Source organism: Ranitomeya variabilis, chromosome 7 (assembly GCF_051348905.1).
Source record: "Ranitomeya variabilis isolate aRanVar5 chromosome 7, aRanVar5.hap1, whole genome shotgun sequence".
NCBI lineage: Eukaryota > Metazoa > Chordata > Amphibia > Anura > Dendrobatidae > Ranitomeya > Ranitomeya variabilis.
This window is the reverse complement of record NC_135238.1, coordinates 92,858,589-92,876,970: the sequence shown is the minus strand read 5'-3', so window position 1 is coordinate 92,876,970 and position 18,382 is coordinate 92,858,589. Positions and strand designations below refer to the sequence as shown.

The 18,382-nt window shown below is 43.9% G+C and overlaps 1 protein-coding gene across 1 annotated transcript in view; it reads left to right on the top strand.

Moving 5' to 3' along the window:
* ANKAR (ankyrin and armadillo repeat containing) overlaps nt 1-18,107 on the top strand; it is an 898,322-nt gene extending 880,215 nt beyond the window's left edge. The window contains exon 26 of the mRNA XM_077275585.1: nt 17,789-18,107. Within this exon, the coding sequence (XP_077131700.1) occupies nt 17,789-17,991 (203 nt within the window). The 3' untranslated portion in view covers nt 17,992-18,107. The remainder of the gene's footprint in view (nt 1-17,788) is intronic.
* Nucleotides 18,108-18,382: the final 275 nt, after the last annotated feature.

Genomic DNA, 18,382 nt, shown 5'->3' with positions numbered 1-18,382 from the left:
AGCAGACACAAAACACCTCAGATATGTCTCCAGGGTCTGATTAGTCCGCTCGGTCTGGCCATTCGTCTGAGGATGGAAAGCGGACGAAAAAGATAAATCTATGCCCATCCTAGCACAGAATGCCCGCCAAAATCTAGACACGAATTGGGTCCCTCTGTCAGAAATGATATTCTCAGGAATACCATGCAAACGAACAACATTTTGAAAAAACAGAGGAACCAACTCGGAAGAAGAAGGCAACTTGGGCAGAGGAACCAAATGGACCATCTTAGAGAAACGGTCACACACCACCCAGATGACAGACATCTTCTGAGAAACAGGCAGATCTGAAATAAAATCCATCGAGATGTGCGTCCAAGGCCTCTTAGGAATAGGCAAGGGCAACAATAATCCACTAGCCCGAGAACAACAAGGCTTGGCCCGAGCACAAACGTCACAAGACTGCACAAAGCCTCGCACATCTCGTGACAGGGAAGGCCACCAGAAGGACCTTGCCACCAAATCCCTGGTACCAAAAATGCCAGGATGACCTGCCAACGCAGAAGAATGAACCTCAGAGATGACTTTACTGGTCCAATCATCAGGAACAAACAGTTTATCAGGTGGGCAACGATCCGGTCTATCCGCCTGAAACTCCTGCAAGGCCCGCCGCAGGTCTGGAGAAACGGCTGACAATACCACTCCATCCTTAAGGATACCTGTGGGCTCAGAGTTACCAGGCGAGTCAGGCTCAAAACTCCTAGAAAGGGCATCCGCCCTAACATTCTTAGAACCCGGTAGGTATGACACCACAAAATTAAACCGAGAGAAAAATAATGACCAGCGCGCCTGTCTAGGATTCAGGCGCCTGGCGGTCTCAAGATAAATCAAATTTTTGTGGTCAGTCAATACCACCACCTGATGTCTGGCCCCCTCAAGCCAATGGCGCCACTCCTCAAAAGCCCACTTCATGGCCAAAAGCTCCCGATTCCCAACATCATAATTCCGCTCAGCGGGCGAAAATTTACGGGAAAAGAAGGCACAAGGCCTCATCACGGAGCAGTCAGAACTTTTCTGCGACAACACTGCCCCAGCTCCTATCTCAGAAGCGTCGACCTCAACCTGAAAAGGTAGAGCAACATCAGGCTGACGCAACACAGGGGCAGAGGAAAAACGGCGCTTAAGCTCCCGAAAGGCCTCCACAGCGTCAGGGGACCAATCAGCAACATCAGCACCCTTCTTAGTCAAATCGGTCAATGGCTTAGCAATATCCGAAAAACCAGCAATAAATCGACGATAAAAGTTAGCAAAGCCCAAAAATTTCTGAAGACTCTTAAGAGAAGAGGGCTGCGTCCAATCACAAATAGCTTGAACCTTGACAGGATCCATTTCAATGGAAGAGGGAGAAAAAATATATCCCAAAAAGGAAATCCTCTGTACCCCAAAAACACACTTAGAACCCTTCACACACAAAGAATTAGACCGCAAAACCTGGAAAACCCTCCTGACTTGCTGGACATGAGAGTCCCAGTCATCCGAAAAAATCAGAATATCATCCAGATACACAATCATAAATTTATCCAAATAATCGCGAAAAATATCATGCATAAAGGACTGGAAAACTGACGGAGCATTAGAAAGACCAAAAGGCATCACTAAATACTCAAAGTGGCCCTCGGGCGTATTAAATGCGGTCTTCCACTCATCCCCCTGCCTGATTCGCACCAAATTATACGCCCCACGAAGGTCAATCTTAGAGAACCACTTGGCCCCCTTTATGCGAGCAAACAAATCAGTCAGCAACGGCAATGGGTATTGATATTTAACAGTGATTTTGTTCAAAAGCCGATAATCGATACATGGTCTCAAAGAGCCGTCTTTTTTTGACACAAAGAAAAAACCGGCTCCTAAAGGAGATGACGATGGACGAATATGTCCCTTTTCCAAGGACTCCTTTATATATTCTCGCATAGCAGCATGTTCAGGCACAGACAGATTAAACAAACGACCCTTTGGGTATTTACTACCCGGGATTAAATCTATGGCACAATCGCACTCTCGGTGCGGAGGTAATGAACCAAGCTTGGATTCTTCAAAGACGTCACGATAGTCAGACAGGAACTCAGGAATTTCAGAGGGAATAGATGATGAAATGGAAACCACAGGTACATCCCCATGAGCCCCCTTACATCCCCAGCTCAACACAGACATAGCTCTCCAGTCGAGGACTGGGTTATGAGATTGCAGCCAAGGCAATCCTAGCACCAAATCATCATGTAGATTATACAGCACCAGAAAGCGAATAATCTCCTGGTGATCCGGATTAATACGCATAGTTACTTGTGTCCAGTATTGTGGTTTATTATTAGCCAATGGGGTGGAGTCAATCCCCTTCAGAGGAATAGGAGTCTCCAAAGGCTCTAAATCATACCCACAGCGTTTGGCAAAGGACCAATCCATAAGACTCAAAGCGGCGCCAGAGTCGACATAGGCGTCCGTGGTAATAGATGACAAAGAGCAAATCAGGGTCACAGATAGAATAAACTTAGACGGTAAGGTGCAAATGGAAACAGATTTATCAAGCTTTTTAGTGCGCTTAGAGCATGCTGATATAACATGAGTAGAATCACCACAATAGAAACACAACCCATTTTTCCGTCTAAAATTCTGCCGCTCGCCTCGGGACAGAATTCTATCACACTGCATACTCTCTGGCGACTTCTCAGTGGACACCGCCAGATGGTGCACTGGTTCGCGCTCCCGCAAACGCCTATCGATCTGAATAGCCATTGTCATGGACTCATTCAGACCCGCAGGCACAGGGAACCCCACCATAACATCCTTAATGGCATCAGAGAGACCCTCTCTGAAAGTCGCCGCCAAGGCGCACTCATTCCACTGAGTAAGCACAGACCATTTACGGAATCTTTGGCAGTAAATTTCCGCTTCATCTTGCCCCTGAGATAGGGACATCAAAGTTTTTTCTGCCTGAAGCTCCAAATGAGGTTCGTCATAAAGCAACCCCAAGGCCAGAAAAAACGCATCCACATTGAGCAACGCAGGATCCCCTGGTGTCAATGAGAAAGCCCAGTCTTGAGGGTCGCCCCGGAGCAAGGAAATCACAATCCTGACCTGCTGTGCAGGGTCTCCGGCAGAGCGAAATTTCAGGGACAAAAATAATTTGCAATTATTTCGAAAATTCTGAAACCCAGATCTATTCCCCGAGAAAAATTCCGGCAAAGGAATTCTCGGCTCAGATACAGGTGCATGACAAACAAAGTCTTGCAAATTTTGTACCTTCGTGGCGAGATTATTCAAACCTGCAGTTACACTCTGAAGATCCATTACAAACAGGTGGACACAGAGCCATTCAAAGATTAGAAGGAGAGAAAAAAAAATAAAAATCTCAGCAGACTTCTTATTTCTCTCCTTTCTCAGCCAAGGATTTTAACCCTTTAGTGGGCCGGTCAAACTGTCATGTTCTCAATGGCAAGAGAACATAGCATCAGCATATATAGGAACTAGCTCTTGGAAGATGGGAACTGAGCTGACCATGAACTAAACCTAACGCACAACTAGCAGTGGCCGGGTAGCATGCCTACGTTGATTCTAGATGCCCAGCACCAGCCGGAGGACTAAATAATGCTAGCAGAGGAAAATATTAGTCCTAGCTCACCTCTAGAGAAATACCCCGAAAGGAGACAGAGGCCCCCCACATGTATTGGCGGTGAATTAAGATGAAATAACAAACGTAGTATGAAAATAGGTTTAGCAAATTTGAGGTCCACTTACTACATAGCAGAAGACAGAAAGGACACTTTCATGGTCAGCTGAAAACCCTATCAAAACACCATCCAGAAATTACTTTAAAACTCTGGCATTAACTCATAACACCAGAGTGGCAATTCCTGTTCACAAGAGCTTTCCAGACACAGTAACGAAACTACAGCTGTGAACTGGAACAAAAATGCAAAAACAAACATGGACAAGAGTCCAACTTATCTAGTAGTTGTCTAGGAGCAGGAACAAGCACAGAGAGGCTTCTGATAACATTGTTGACCGGCAAGCAACTAACAGAGCAGCAAGGTTATATAGCGACTCCCACATCTTGATGGGAACAGGTGAACAGAGAAGATGAAGACACCAGTTCAATTCCACCAGTAGCCACCGGGGGAGCCCAGAATCCAAATTCACAACAATGGGCACAGTGGATTTGGTTTTCCATAGGTTTACATGGTACTGTGAACGTGATGGAAAACTGCCACGAATCCGCAGCGGCCAATCCGCACCATGTGCACATAGCCTAATTCTAACCCTAATTCTAATCCTAATTGCAACCCTAACCCTATTTCTAACCCTAACCCTAATTGCAACCCTAACCCTAATTCTAACTCTAATTGCAACCCTAACCCTAATTCTAACCCTAACCCTAATTGCAACCCTAACCCTAACCCTAGTGGGAAAAATAAAAATAAATATATTTTCTTTATTTCATTATTTTCCCTACCTCTGGGGGTGATAAGGGGGGCTTTTATTTACATTTTTTTTTTATTTTGATCACTGTGATAGTTTCTATCACAGTGATCAAAATGTGCCTGGTATGAATCTGCCGGCAGATTCGGCGGGCGCACTGCGCATGCGCCTGCCATTTTGGAAGATGGTGGCGCCCATCGCTGAAGACTGACGAACACCGGGAGGCACACCGGGACTCGGTAAGTATGGGGGGTGGGATCGGACAGCGGGGGGGCAGAGGGGAGGCCGAGGGCAAGCGGAGGGGAGAGGAGGGCAGAATGGAGGGGAGGAAAAACTGACAGTGGTGTCAGATCACCGCTGTCAGTCGGTGGCGGGGGAAGATCACGGTCTCCAGCCATGGCCAATGATATTGCAGCATCGGCCATGGATGGATTGTAATATTTCACCAATTTTCATGGATGAAATATTACAAATTGCTCTGATTGGCTGTTTCACTTTCAACAGCCAATCAGAGCGATCGTAGCCACGTGGGGGCAAAGCCACCCCCCTGGGCTGAAGTACCATTCCCCTGTCCCTGCAGGTCGGGTGAAATTTTAGTTCCCTTTCACCCGATCTGCAGGAACGCGATCCTGTCATGACGCCACATAGGCGTCACAGGTTGGATTGGCACCGACTTTCATGACCCCTATGTGGCGTCACAGGTCAGAAGGGGTTAAGGAAACAGCCTTACCAAAACCTGTCAGATGACAAATGCACTAGCAGGATGCAGCAGGCCCCACTAATAAAGGCAGGCACTGCACTGGTGCCAACTACCTATAGAAACAGCCACCCACACACCTACCAGATTATGGGGGGGTTGGCTGCCTAGTAAAAAAATGCACACAAATGAGGCTTTGTAGAACAGCAGCCACACAGGTATGTGTGATGCAAAGTGTCTGGCTTACAGCCTATTAATGACACCCATAATATTATCAGGCGGGCTGCCCAGCACTATAGATATGCAACCCAGACGCCCTAGTTCACCAAGCCAACAATCAGGGGCCTGGCTACATCCTACAAAAAATGATAAAAAGTGCAATAAAGGATGAAAAAATGAAAGCGTATGATAAAATACATTAAATGAGGTATTGGTTGATATTTTGGCCAAAATATATAAGCTTGCAACCCAAAGTCAAGGGTCCTCATACTTGCGAGTCCTAAGACTAATTTCAAAACTTAGTACTATAGCACTGTAGGGTGAATATATATAGTGCTGGGCAGCCTGCCTGGTAATATTACGGGCGTCATCAATAGGCCGGACACTTTGCATGACTTATACCTGTGTGACTGGCTTTCTATGCAAGCTCATTTGGGTGCATTTTTTTCTTTTAGAGAGAGCATATAAGGAGAGGCGTAAGATGTACAATACTTTATTAGGAATAATTTAAAAGACATACAATGTTAAAAAGGTGCCATTATAGTGCAAGGTGATGAGCCAAAGAAAGTGGCACCACCAGATGGCAGGCCAGAGCAAGATGTAATGCAAATAGACGATGTTCTCAAAAATTGAAAATACACAAATAAGTACCAACATAAATAAATAAAACTTGTATCCAGAGACTAGAAAAAATCATATAGTGTATTGACTATATTCCCATAACCCTCAAATTATGGCTAAAGTGCCTGCAATACACATTGGATGGAACACTGGAACATGGATGTGAAGACCATAGTATCCTACATTGATGTAATGGATGTAATAAGCATATCTTACCTCACCATACAATGGTTCCACTTCCCCTACGCGTGTTTCGGTGGCATACATAATCTGGTAGGTGTGTGGGTTCTATTGGTAGTTTGCACCTGTGCTGCCCCTGCCTTTATTAATGGGGCCTTCTGCATCCTATTAGTTCATTTGTCATCTGACAGGTTTTGGTAAGGCTATTTCCTTATGGTATGTTTTTTTCAAATTTTCTATGTTAGCCCTGTTTCAGTAGGCTTGACAATCATGGGGAAGACTGCTGACTTGACAGATGTCCAGAAGGCAGACATTGACACACTCCACAAGGAGGGTAAACCACAAAAGGTCATTGCTAAAGAAGCAGGCTCTTCACAGAGTGCTGTATCCAAGCATATTAATGGAAAGTTGAGTGGAAGGAAAAAGTGTGGTAGAAAAAGGTGCACAAGCAACCGGGATAACCGCAGCCTTGAAAGGATTGTTCAGAAAAGGTAATTCAAAAAATTGTGGGAGATTCACAAGGAGTAGACTGTTGCTGGAGTCATTGCTTCAAGAGCCACCACACACAGGCGGATCCAGGACATGGGCTACAAGTGTCACATTCCTTGTGTCAAGCCATTCTTGACCCATAGACAACGCCAGAAGCGTCTTACCTGGGATAAGGAGAAAAAGAACTGGACTGTTGTTCAGTGGTCCAAGGTATTCTTTTCAGATTAAAGTAAATTTTGCATTTCATTTGGAAATCAAGGTTCCAGAGTCTGGAGGAAGAGTGGAGAGGCACACAATCCAAGCTGCTTTAGGTCTAGTGTGAAGTTTCCACAATCAGTGATGGTTTTGTTAGAATCTGTTTATTTTGTAACTAGCCACCATTTTCTTGTAGAGTTCTGGCTGCTGGCTTTTTTCCTCTGGTGCTGGGTTTGTCTTGGGTCAGGTGTTTGTTTCACTCTTTATTAACCAGCACCTGCCTCCTAGTCCTTGCTGCACAACAGTGTTAATCTCCTTGAGCTCTAGCGTGGTGCTTTGCTTAGTGTTTTGTGTGTGTTATTTGTGCAGTACTGGTATCTCTGGTTCTGCTAGCCTTAGTTTCTGTTTTCTATTGGTTTCTGCAGCCTTCTCTGTGTTTTCTACTAGGAGATGACCCGTTTTTGTACCCAGTCCTGAGTTTTTAGGGACCGCCTCCCCCTTATCTGTAGGTCTTCGCTTGAGATTATCCTAGGGTCGTCGGTGGGTCTATTCGCAAGGAATGGGTTGCCCACTCCATCGTAGGGTTTCAGCCTAGTCATAGTGCAGGGTCAGTTTTCCCCCTTCTAGCTTAGTCCTGTGTTGCAGATCCATAACAGGTTTAGGGAGCCATGTCATCTGCTGGTGTAGGTTCATTGTGTTTTATCATGAGCAAAGTCAGCGCATCTGTCTACCAGGAAATTTTAGAGCATTTCATGCTTCCCTCTGCCAACAAGCTTTTTGGAGATGGAAACTTCATTCTCCAGCAGGACTTGGCACCTGTCCACACTGCCAAAACTACCAATACCTGGTTTAAACTTCAGGAGGGCAAATTTCCAACGGATGAGAGAGGATCTTGGTGCAATTAACTGGGACGATATCCTGAGACATAAAAGTACACAAAGAAAATGGGAGACATTTATTAGCATCCTGGATAGGACCTGTGCACAGTATATACCGTATGGGAATAAACATACTAGAAATAGGAGGAAACCAATATGGCTAAATAAAGCTGTAAGGGGCGCAATAAGTGATAACAAGAAAGCATTTAGAGAATTAAAGGAAGTAGGTAGTGAGGAGGCATTAAATAAATACAAAAAATTAAATAAATTATGTAAAAAGCAAATCAAGGCAGCAAAGATTGAGACAGAGTGACTCATTGCTAGAGAGAGCAAAAATAACCCCAAAATATTCTTTAACTACATAAATAGTAAGAAACTAAAAAATGATAGTGTTGGCCCCCTTAAAAATAGTCTGGGTGAAATGGTGGATGAGGATGAGGAAAAAGCCAATATGCTAAATTACTTTTTTTCATCAGTATTTACAAAAGAAAATCCCATGGCAGCCAATCTGACTAGTGATAAAAATTCCCAATTAAATTTTACCTGCTTAACCCAGCAGGAAGTACGGCGGCGTCTAAAAATCACAAAAATTGACAAATCTCCGGGCCCGGATGGGATACACCCTCGAGTACTGCAGGAATTAAGTATAGTCATTGATACACCATTATTTTTAATCTTTAAAGAGTCCATAATAACAGGGTCTGTACCACAGGACTGGCGTATAGCAAATGTGGTGCCAATATTTAAAAAGGGGACAAAAACTGAACTCGGAAATTATAGGCCAGTAAGCTTATCCTCTACTGTGGGTAAAATCCTGGAGGGCATTCTAAGGGATGCTATACTGGAGTATCTGAAGAGGAATAACCTCATGACCCAGTATCAGCACGGGTTTACTAGGGACCGATCATGTCAGACTAATTTGATCAGCTTCTATGAAGAGGTAAGTTCCGGTCTGGGCCAAGGGAACCCAGTAGATGTAGTGTATATGGACTTTTCAAAAGCTTTTAATACGGTGCCACACAAAAGGTTGATACATAAAATGAGAATAATGGGGATAGGGGAAAATATGTGCAAGTGGGTTGAGAGTTAGCTCAGGGATAGGAAACAAAGGGTGGTTATTAATGGAGCACACTCGGACTGCGTCACGGTTAGTAGTGGGGTACCACAGGGGTCAGTATTGGGCCCTCTTCTTTTTAACATATTTATTAATGACCTTGTAGGGGGCATTCAGAGTAGAATTTCAATATTTGCAGATGACACTAAACTCTGCAGGGTAATCAATACAGGGGAGGACAATTTTATATTACAGGCTGATTTATGTAAGCTAGAAGCTTGGGCTGATAAATGGCAAATGAGCTTTAATGGGGATAAATGTAAGGTCATGCACTTGGGTAGAAGTAATACGATGTATAACTATGTGCTTAATTCTAAAACTCTGGGCAAAACCGTCAATGAAAAAGACCTGGGTGTATGGGTGGATGACAAACTCATATTCAGTGGCCAGTGTCAGGCAGCTGCTACAAAGGCAAATAAAATAATGGGATGCCTTAAAAGAGGCATAGATGCTCATGAGGAGAACATAATTTTACCTCTATACAAGTCACTAGTGCAACCACACTTAGAATACTGTGCACAGTTCTGGTCTCCGGTGTATAAGAAAGGCATAGCTGAACTGGAAGGGGGGGGCAGAGAAGAGCAACCAAGGTTATTAGAGGACTGGGGGGTCTGCCATACCAAGATAGGTTATTACACTTGGGGCTATTTAGTTTGGAAAAACGAAGACTAAGGGGTGATCTTATGTTAATGTATAAATATATGAGGGGACAGTACAAAGACCTTTCTGATGATCTTTTTAATCATAGACCAGTGACAGGGACAAGGGGGCATCCTCTACGTCTGGAGGAAAAAAGGTTTAAGCATAATAACAGACGTGGATTCTTTACTGTAAGAGCAGTGATACTATGGAACTCTCTGCCGTATGATGTTGTAATGAGTGACTCATTGCTTCAATTTAAGAGGGGACTGGATACCTTTCTGGAAAAGTATAATATTACAGGGTATATATATTAGATTCCTTGATAAGGCGTTGATCCAGGGAACTAGTCTGATTGCCGTATGTGGGGTCGGGAAGGAATTTTTTTCCCCATGATGGAGCTTACTCTTACCACATGGGTTTTTTTTGCCTTCCCCTGGATCAACATGTTAGGGCATGCTAGGCTATGGGTTGAACTAGATGGACTTAAAGTCTTCCTTCAACCTTAATAACTATGTAACTATGTAACTATGTAAATACAACAGTATCACTTTGCTTTATTGGCCTGCCAACTCCCCTGACCTTAACTCCAAAGAGAATCTATGGGGCATTGTGAAGAGGAAGATGAGACACCAGACGAGCTAAAGGCTGCTATCAAAGCAACCTGGGATTTCAAAAGCAGCAGTGCCACAGGCTGATCACCTCCATGCCATGCCACACCGCGTTGATGCCGGAATTGATGCAAAAGGAGCCCCGACCAAGTATTAAGTGCATTTACTGAACATACATTTCAGTAGGCCAACATTTCGGATTTTAAAATCATTTTTCAAGCTGGTGTTATAATGTATTCTAGTTTACTGAGATAATGACTTTTGGGTTTTCATTGGCTGTAAGCCATAATTCATCAATATTAGCAGAACTAAACACATGAAATAGATCACTCTGTTTGTAATGACTCTGTATAATATATGAGTTTCACTTTTTGCATTGAAGAACTGAAATAAATTAACTTTTTGATGATATTCTAATTTTATGAGAAGCATCGGTATTTAGGCTGTTCCTTATCAACACACACAACACTACCTTGGTCCCCAATTCTGTCTCATTGAGACAAATCAGCGCTGACTCTGTGCTGGAAAATTGTCCTCACCAGCCATATCAAATTATCTCATCTCTGGTCACTGAATGTGAACAATCTAAAAAAGGGAATAAGCTGGCACCAGTTTTCTATCATACAAAATACCGTGTGCACTACTGAGAGGGGTGGTGCTTAGGTTAGGATCCCAAACCTTCATAAACCATAATCAAAAAGAACCTAGCACTCAACTTGTTGCCTTTAGCGTGAGTTTTATTGTAGTGGTACAAATTAAACGTTTCGGTCCCACACTTGGACCTTCGTCAGTAACTACATGTGAAACATAACAAAATGTGACAATGAAAATCATAACAAAAATAGAAATATTTTACAAAAAAAGAAGTATATACATAAATGCTGAGGATAATATTTTGGCATAATTCACAACAATGGTCAAGTGTATACTGGAGACATATGCTAGAGGGACGTCCTGAGTATCCAGGATAGAGTGCTCCAATGGTTATAAGACAATTTTTGAGAAGTGTGAGTGCCCCAAACAAGTTAGAGAGGTGAGATACATACCGTACTGCTGTAATAGCGTGGGGAGACAAAAGGGATGGAAGACACACAGTAACGGCGTCTGTAGGCATGTAAACAGAATCCCAAGCGGAAATGGTGAGGATTGTTAGATGGTAAGTGGGTATAGAGAGTTAAGGGCTATAAGGTGGACCATACCTTAATGCTGTGATACACAGGGACGGTACTATTGGTGTACAAAAGAGGAAAAAAGACGCAGTGGAGGGTTAGAAATGCCTCCTCATTGTGAGCCGGGAAGATACACTACATGCTGCTGTGAGGAATTTACCTTGTAGAGACCGTGGCTGGATATGGTGGGAGCAGACGCGGATTCCACCGCTGGTCTGCCGGTGTGCGGTAGTATCGCCCTTACATAGAGGAAGGGGCGGGACTGACAGCGCTGAAGAGCCAATCGGCGACGGCGCCGTAGACCGGAAGTGACGTCGCGCTAGACTAAGCCGCTCGGTACAGCTGTTTGCAGAGCTGTATGGCGTGGTGAGCGGATGTGACGTCCGGTTGTCAGAGTAACCGGTAAACACAGTCAGTGATTGCTGGTAGTTGCAGTGTTGTAGCGCTAAAAAATAGTGCTTAGAGTCCTGCGGTAAGAGGGCGCTGTAGTGAAACCCAAAATAAACATGCAAGTGCAGAGTACTTGAGAGTATGAAAGATGAATGAACTTAGAAAGGAAGTGCCCACATGGATATTGTGGTAGATTCCTTGTTGGTGGTGATCCTAGGAGGTATCCTTGTGACACGTGAGATGGTAGACAGATGTGAGTGGAAGGACGGTCCAATACAACAAGCAGAGATGAAATATATTTCAATAAAGACGATTCTAATGGCAAAAGAGGAAAACAGAATTAGCCAACAGTAAATACATATTGCAATAGTACATAAGCAAAAAATTGGCTAAAGTCCGTACACATCTGTACATAACCCCATATGGTGGAACCATCAGTAGGCAGCATGATTTCTTTGTTAGATAAAAGAGGCTAAATCATAATCTCTATTGAGTCCCAAGGGGTGAAGTGTTTCTAAGGTATGGATCCAAAATGCCTCCCGTCTCTTCAAACGGGCTACCCGGTCTCCACCCCTCCTGAATGGGGGGACATGCTCTATAACCTGGTATCGTAGTTGTGTGACAGTGTGGTCCTGGTTATGGAAGTGAAGGGGAAGGGGTAACAACAGATTCTTGCGGCGGATCGTAGACTTGTGTTTAGAAACACGGTCCCTTATTGGTTGTGTAGTTTCCCCTACATACAGGAGTCCGCAGGGGCACTTGATTAGATATATCACCCATGATGAGGCACACGTAAAAAAATTTGGGATGTGGAACGATTTACCGGACCGGGGGTGGTGGAAAGATGAGCCTTTAAGGACATTGTTACATTGGGCACAGTTAAGGCATGGGAAGGTCCCCATGCGTGGATTCTGTAAGAACCGCTGGCGAGGTGTGGAAGAGTTTGTTCCCAAGTCTGCCCTGACTAGAGAATCCCTGAGATTAGGTGGACGTTTGAAGCAGGGAAGGAACGGGTTCTGAAACTCGGGAACTTTTGGGTATCCCTTTGATAGCAGATGCCAGTGTTGGCGTATTGACCTATGTAGTATATATGAGAATGGGTGGTATGCATGGATGAATGGAATTCGGTTGAGGGCTCTGTTGGGTCGTGGGGTGGGAGGGACTGTAGCCTTTGCCAGTACCGAGGGTGGATAACCCCGTTGGGAAAATTTGGTGGCCATCTCTTGGAGGCGTACTGGTTTAAGTTCTACGTCCGACACAATCCTGGAAACTCTTTGGAATTGTGATTTTGGGACTGAATTTTTGGTAGCCGGAGGATGGAAGCTTGTAAAATGCAACAGACTGTTGCGGTCCGTGCTTTTTGTATAGAGGTCAGTGGTTATCGTGCCATTTGGTTGTAAGATGACCAGGGTATCCAGAAAGTTAATCTGTGTGGTACTGTGCGTCATTGTAAAGGAGATACCCGGCCAAGCTGTATTGAGCCATTCGAAGAATGCCGCGAGGGCTTCCAACGAGCCCCCCCATATGCAGAATACATCATCAATGTAACGTTTCCACATGATGACGTTGTCACGGAACAGCGGGTGAGGGTAAATCAGACTCTCCTCAAAATCCGCCATGTAGCAATTTGCATATGGGGGCGCTACGTTAGAGCCCATCGCGGTGCCACGGATCTGTAAGTAAAAGTCATCCTGGAACAGGAAATAATTACGGGTGAGTATGATAGTAAGTAGATCGGTACATAGCTGTATTTGGTTGGATGAGAGACCGGATTGGGTCAGGAGTTTGTAGACAGAGTTGATACCCTCGGTATGAGGGATGGATGTATATAGATCTTTTACATCCATAGTTACCAGTATAGAGTGTGCCGGAATGGGACAGATGTCCTTCAGTGTCTGGAGGAATGAGCCCGTATCCAGAATGAAGGATTTGGATGACCTGATCATTGGGGTCAGTATCTTTTCCAGGTAGATGGCTAAAGGAGAAAGGATAGAGTCGGTGGATGCGACTATAGGCCTCCCCGGTGGTTTCTCTAGGTTTTTGTGGATCTTGCAAAAAGGCCTGTCCTTTTGCCCCTCTTACCAATGTCACACATTTGACCTGGAGATGGACCTTCAAAGGTTCTTTAGGTCCCTTAGATTGAAGGCGTTCTTCTCTACCTCCTCTGAGTCACCCCCCATCCAGCCCCCCACAGTCCCATCTGATAATCCTCTATCATCGAGTAGTTTAGGCCTTTACACCAAGAGTCATTTCAGACCACCACAGGGCTCACATGCCATGGAGTCTTTTATAGGCTTCGTCAAGGAGTCATTTAAAACACTATGTGATGACATCAGAAAGGGGAAACTGTTCTTTCCCTCTAATCTGTCCTCCATTGAACGACAAGCCCTAAAAGGCCTACAGAGCGACAGTAATCTTATTTTCAAACCCGCAGACAAAGGGGGTGCCCTCGTTATAATGAATAAAACCGATTACCTTCTAGAAATAAGACGCCAACTTAACAACTCTACCGTCTACACGAGGCTACAACATGATCCTCAATCTGCTACTCGGCAAATCATCTCAGACACACTGGCCAAATATATCGAACTAGGGGTCTTGGACCCCAAAACACGGGATTTCCTTACAAAATTACACCCTATAACACCAGTGTTCTACACTATCCCCAAGATCCACAAAAACCTAGAGAAACCACCGGGGAGGCCTATAGTCGCATCCACCGACTCTATCCTTTCTCCTTTAGCCATCTACCTGGAAAAGATACTGACCCCAATGATCAGGTCATCCAAATCCTTCATTCTGGATACGGGCTCATTCCTCCAGACACTGAAGGACATCTGTCCCATTCCGGCACACTCTATACTGGTAACTATGGATGTAAAAGATCTATATACATCCATCCCTCATACCGAGGGTATCAACTCTGTCTACAAACTCCTGACCCAATCCGGTCTCTCATCCAACCAAATACAGCTATGTACCGATCTACTTACTATCATACTCACCCGTAATTATTTCCTGTTCCAGGATGACTTTTACTTACAGATCCGTGGCACCGCGATGGGCTCTAACGTAGCGCCCCCATATGCAAATTGCTACATGGCGGATTTTGAGGAGAGTCTGATTTACCCTCACCCGCTGTTCCGTGACAACGTCATCATGTGGAAACGTTACATTGATGATGTATTCTGCATATGGGGGGGCTCGTTGGAAGCCCTCGCGGCATTCTTCGAATGGCTCAATACAGCTTGGCCGGGTATCTCCTTTACAATGACGCACAGTACCACACAGATTAACTTTCTGGATACCCTGGTCATCTTACAACCAAATGGCACGATAACCACTGACCTCTATACAAAAAGCACGGACCGCAACAGTCTGTTGCATTTTACAAGCTTCCATCCTCCGGCTACCAAAAATTCAGTCCCAAAATCACAATTCCAAAGAGTTTCCAGGATTGTGTCGGACGTAGAACTTAAACCAGTACGCCTCCAAGAGATGGCCACCAAATTTTCCCAACGGGGTTATCCACCCTCGGTACTGGCAAAGGCTACAGTCCCTCCCACCCCACGACCCAACAGAGCCCTCAACCGAATTCCATTCATCCATGCATACCACCCATTCTCATATATACTACATAGGTCAATACGCCAACACTGGCATCTGCTATCAAAGGGATACCCAAAAGTTCCCGAGTTTCAGAACCCGTTCCTTCCCTGCTTCAAACGTCCACCTAATCTCAGGGATTCTCTAGTCAGGGCAGACTTGGGAACAAACTCTTCCACACCTCGCCAGCGGTTCTTACAGAATCCACGCATGGGGACCTTCCCATGCCTTAACTGTGCCCAATGTAACAATGTCCTTAAAGGCTCATCTTTCCACCACCCCCGGTCCGGTAAATCGTTCCACATCCCAAATTTTTTTACGTGTGCCTCATCATGGGTGATATATCTAATCAAGTGCCCCTGCGGACTCCTGTATGTAGGGGAAACTACACAACCAATAAGGGACCGTGTTTCTAAACACAAGTCTACGATCCGCCGCAAGAATCTGTTGTTACCCCTTCCCCTTCACTTCCATAACCAGGACCACACTGTCACACAACTACGATACCAGGTTATAGAGCATGTCCCCCCATTCAGGAGGGGTGGAGACCGGGTAGCCCGTTTGAAGAGACGGGAGGCATTTTGGATCCATACCTTAGAAACACTTCACCCCTTGGGACTCAATAGAGATTATGATTTAGCCTCTTTTATCTAACAAAGAAATCATGCTGCCTACTGATGGTTCCACCATATGGGGTTATGTACAGATGTGTACGGACTTTAGCCAATTTTTTGCTTATGTACTATTGCAATATGTATTTACTGTTGGCTAATTCTGTTTTCCTCTTTTGCCATTAGAATCGTCTTTATTGAAATATATTTCATCTCTGCTTGTTGTATTGGACCGTCCTTCCACTCACATCTGTCTACCATCTCACGTGTCACAAGGATACCTCCTAGGATCACCACCAACAAGGAATCTACCACAATATCCATGTGGGCACTTCCTTTCTAAGTTCATTCATCTTTCATACTCTCAAGTACTCTGCACTTGCATGTTTATTTTGGGTTTCACTACAGCGCCCTCTTACCGCAGGACTCTAAGCACTATTTTTTAGCGCTACAACACTGCAACTACCAGCAATCACTGACTGTGTTTACCGGTTACTCTGACAACCGGACGTCACATCCGCTCACCACGCCATACAGCTCTGCAAACAGCTGTACCGAGCGGCTTAGTCTAGCGCGACGTCACTTCCGGTCTACGGCGCCGTCGCCGATTGGCTCTTCAGCGCTGTCAGTCCCGCCCCTTCCTCTATGTAAGGGCGATACTACCGCACACCGGCAGACCAGCGGTGGAATCCGCGTCTGCTCCCACCATATCCAGCCACGGTCTCTACAAGGTAAATTCCTCACAGCAGCATGTAGTGTATCTTCCCGGCTCACAATGAGGAGGCATTTCTAACCCTCCACTGCGTCTTTTTTCCTCTTTTGTACACCAATAGTACCGTCCCTGTGTATCACAGCATTAAGGTATGGTCCACCTTATAGCCCTTAACTCTCTATACCCACTTACCATCTAACAATCCTCACCATTTCCGCTTGGGATTCTGTTTACATGCCTACAGACGCCGTTACTGTGTGTCTTCCATCCCTTTTGTCTCCCCACGCTATTACAGCAGTACGGTATGTATCTCACCTCTCTAACTTGTTTGGGGCACTCACACTTCTCAAAAATTGTCTTATAACCATTGGAGCACTCTATCCTGGATACTCAGGACGTCCCTCTAGCATATGTCTCCAGTATACACTTGACAATTGTTGTGAATGATGCCAAAATATTATCCTCAGCATTTATGTATATACTTCTTTTTTTGTAAAATATTTCTATTTTTGTTATGATTTTCATTGTCACATTTTGTTATGTTTCACATGTAGTTACTGACGAAGGTCCAAGTGTGGGACCGAAACGTTTAATTTGTACCACTACAATAAAACTCACGCTAAAGGCAACAAGTTGAGTGCTAGGTTCTTTTTGATTATGGCACCAGTTTTCTGTCACCACCAGAACCCAATTTCATGATCGGTTAGAAACCTGCAAGTAAATGTTTTCCATTTAAAAAAAAAAAAAAAAAAAAAAAGAAGGGTTTATCCAAGTGTCAAATAGTGGAAGCATTTACTTGATACATTCATCACTGTTTCTTGGAAACTACATATTTTACATCCTTGCTTGAATGGAATAGAAACGGAGATTGGAAACTCTAAACCTGTGAGCATTTTCTGTGGTATGGTCAGAGGAATCTTCAATCTGTAAAACCATGGCTGTAAGCAGTGATTGTTGTTCCTTGAATAGTAATAATTTGAATGCCTTTTCATTTGTTTTTCACAATTGTCGCAGTCTCCTCAGTATCACTCTCTTGCCAAAAATGATATATTATATATTATAGGGAGATTTCACAGTACCCACAAAGATTAATATGAATTTAGTAGAACATTAGGATTTTCACATGACAGCATGTTTTCAAGTCTTAGACATCTTAAGATTGATATAAGCTTATTTTGTGTTTTGTTTTGTTTTTTTTTGTTTAGAGTCAAAAGAATGTCTAAACTATGAAGACTCAAAGGATTACAATTGGAAAGAACGTTACCGATTCAAATCTGTGGTTTTACATTCAAAACCTAGGACAGCAGATCCCAGCACCCAAAGAAAAGTGGGTCTCTCCTTATCAACTGCTTTAGGCCTTGCAAGACCTAAGAGTGCTGATTTGGAAAATTTAAAGTTTTTCAAGTAAAATAAATGTACTTTATATGCATGTTATATGGACGCTGAATAATAAAGTTAGTCATCACTTGAAGCTCAAATTTTTGTTGCATATTTATGCTTAACCCCTTAGTGATGGAGCCAGTTTGCAGCTTAATGACCAGGCCAATTTTTACTATTCTGACCACTGTAATTTTATGAGGTTATAACTCATTCATGTTAGTGGTTAAATTTATTCGATATTACTTGCGTTTATTTATGAAAAAAATGGAAATATGGCAAAAAAAAATTAAATCAGAGAGATATGTCAAACAATATAGTTAATAAATAACATTTCCCACATGTCTACTTTACATCAGAACAACATTGGAAACAAAATTATTTTTTGTTAGGAAGTTATAAGAGTTAAAAGTTGACCAGCG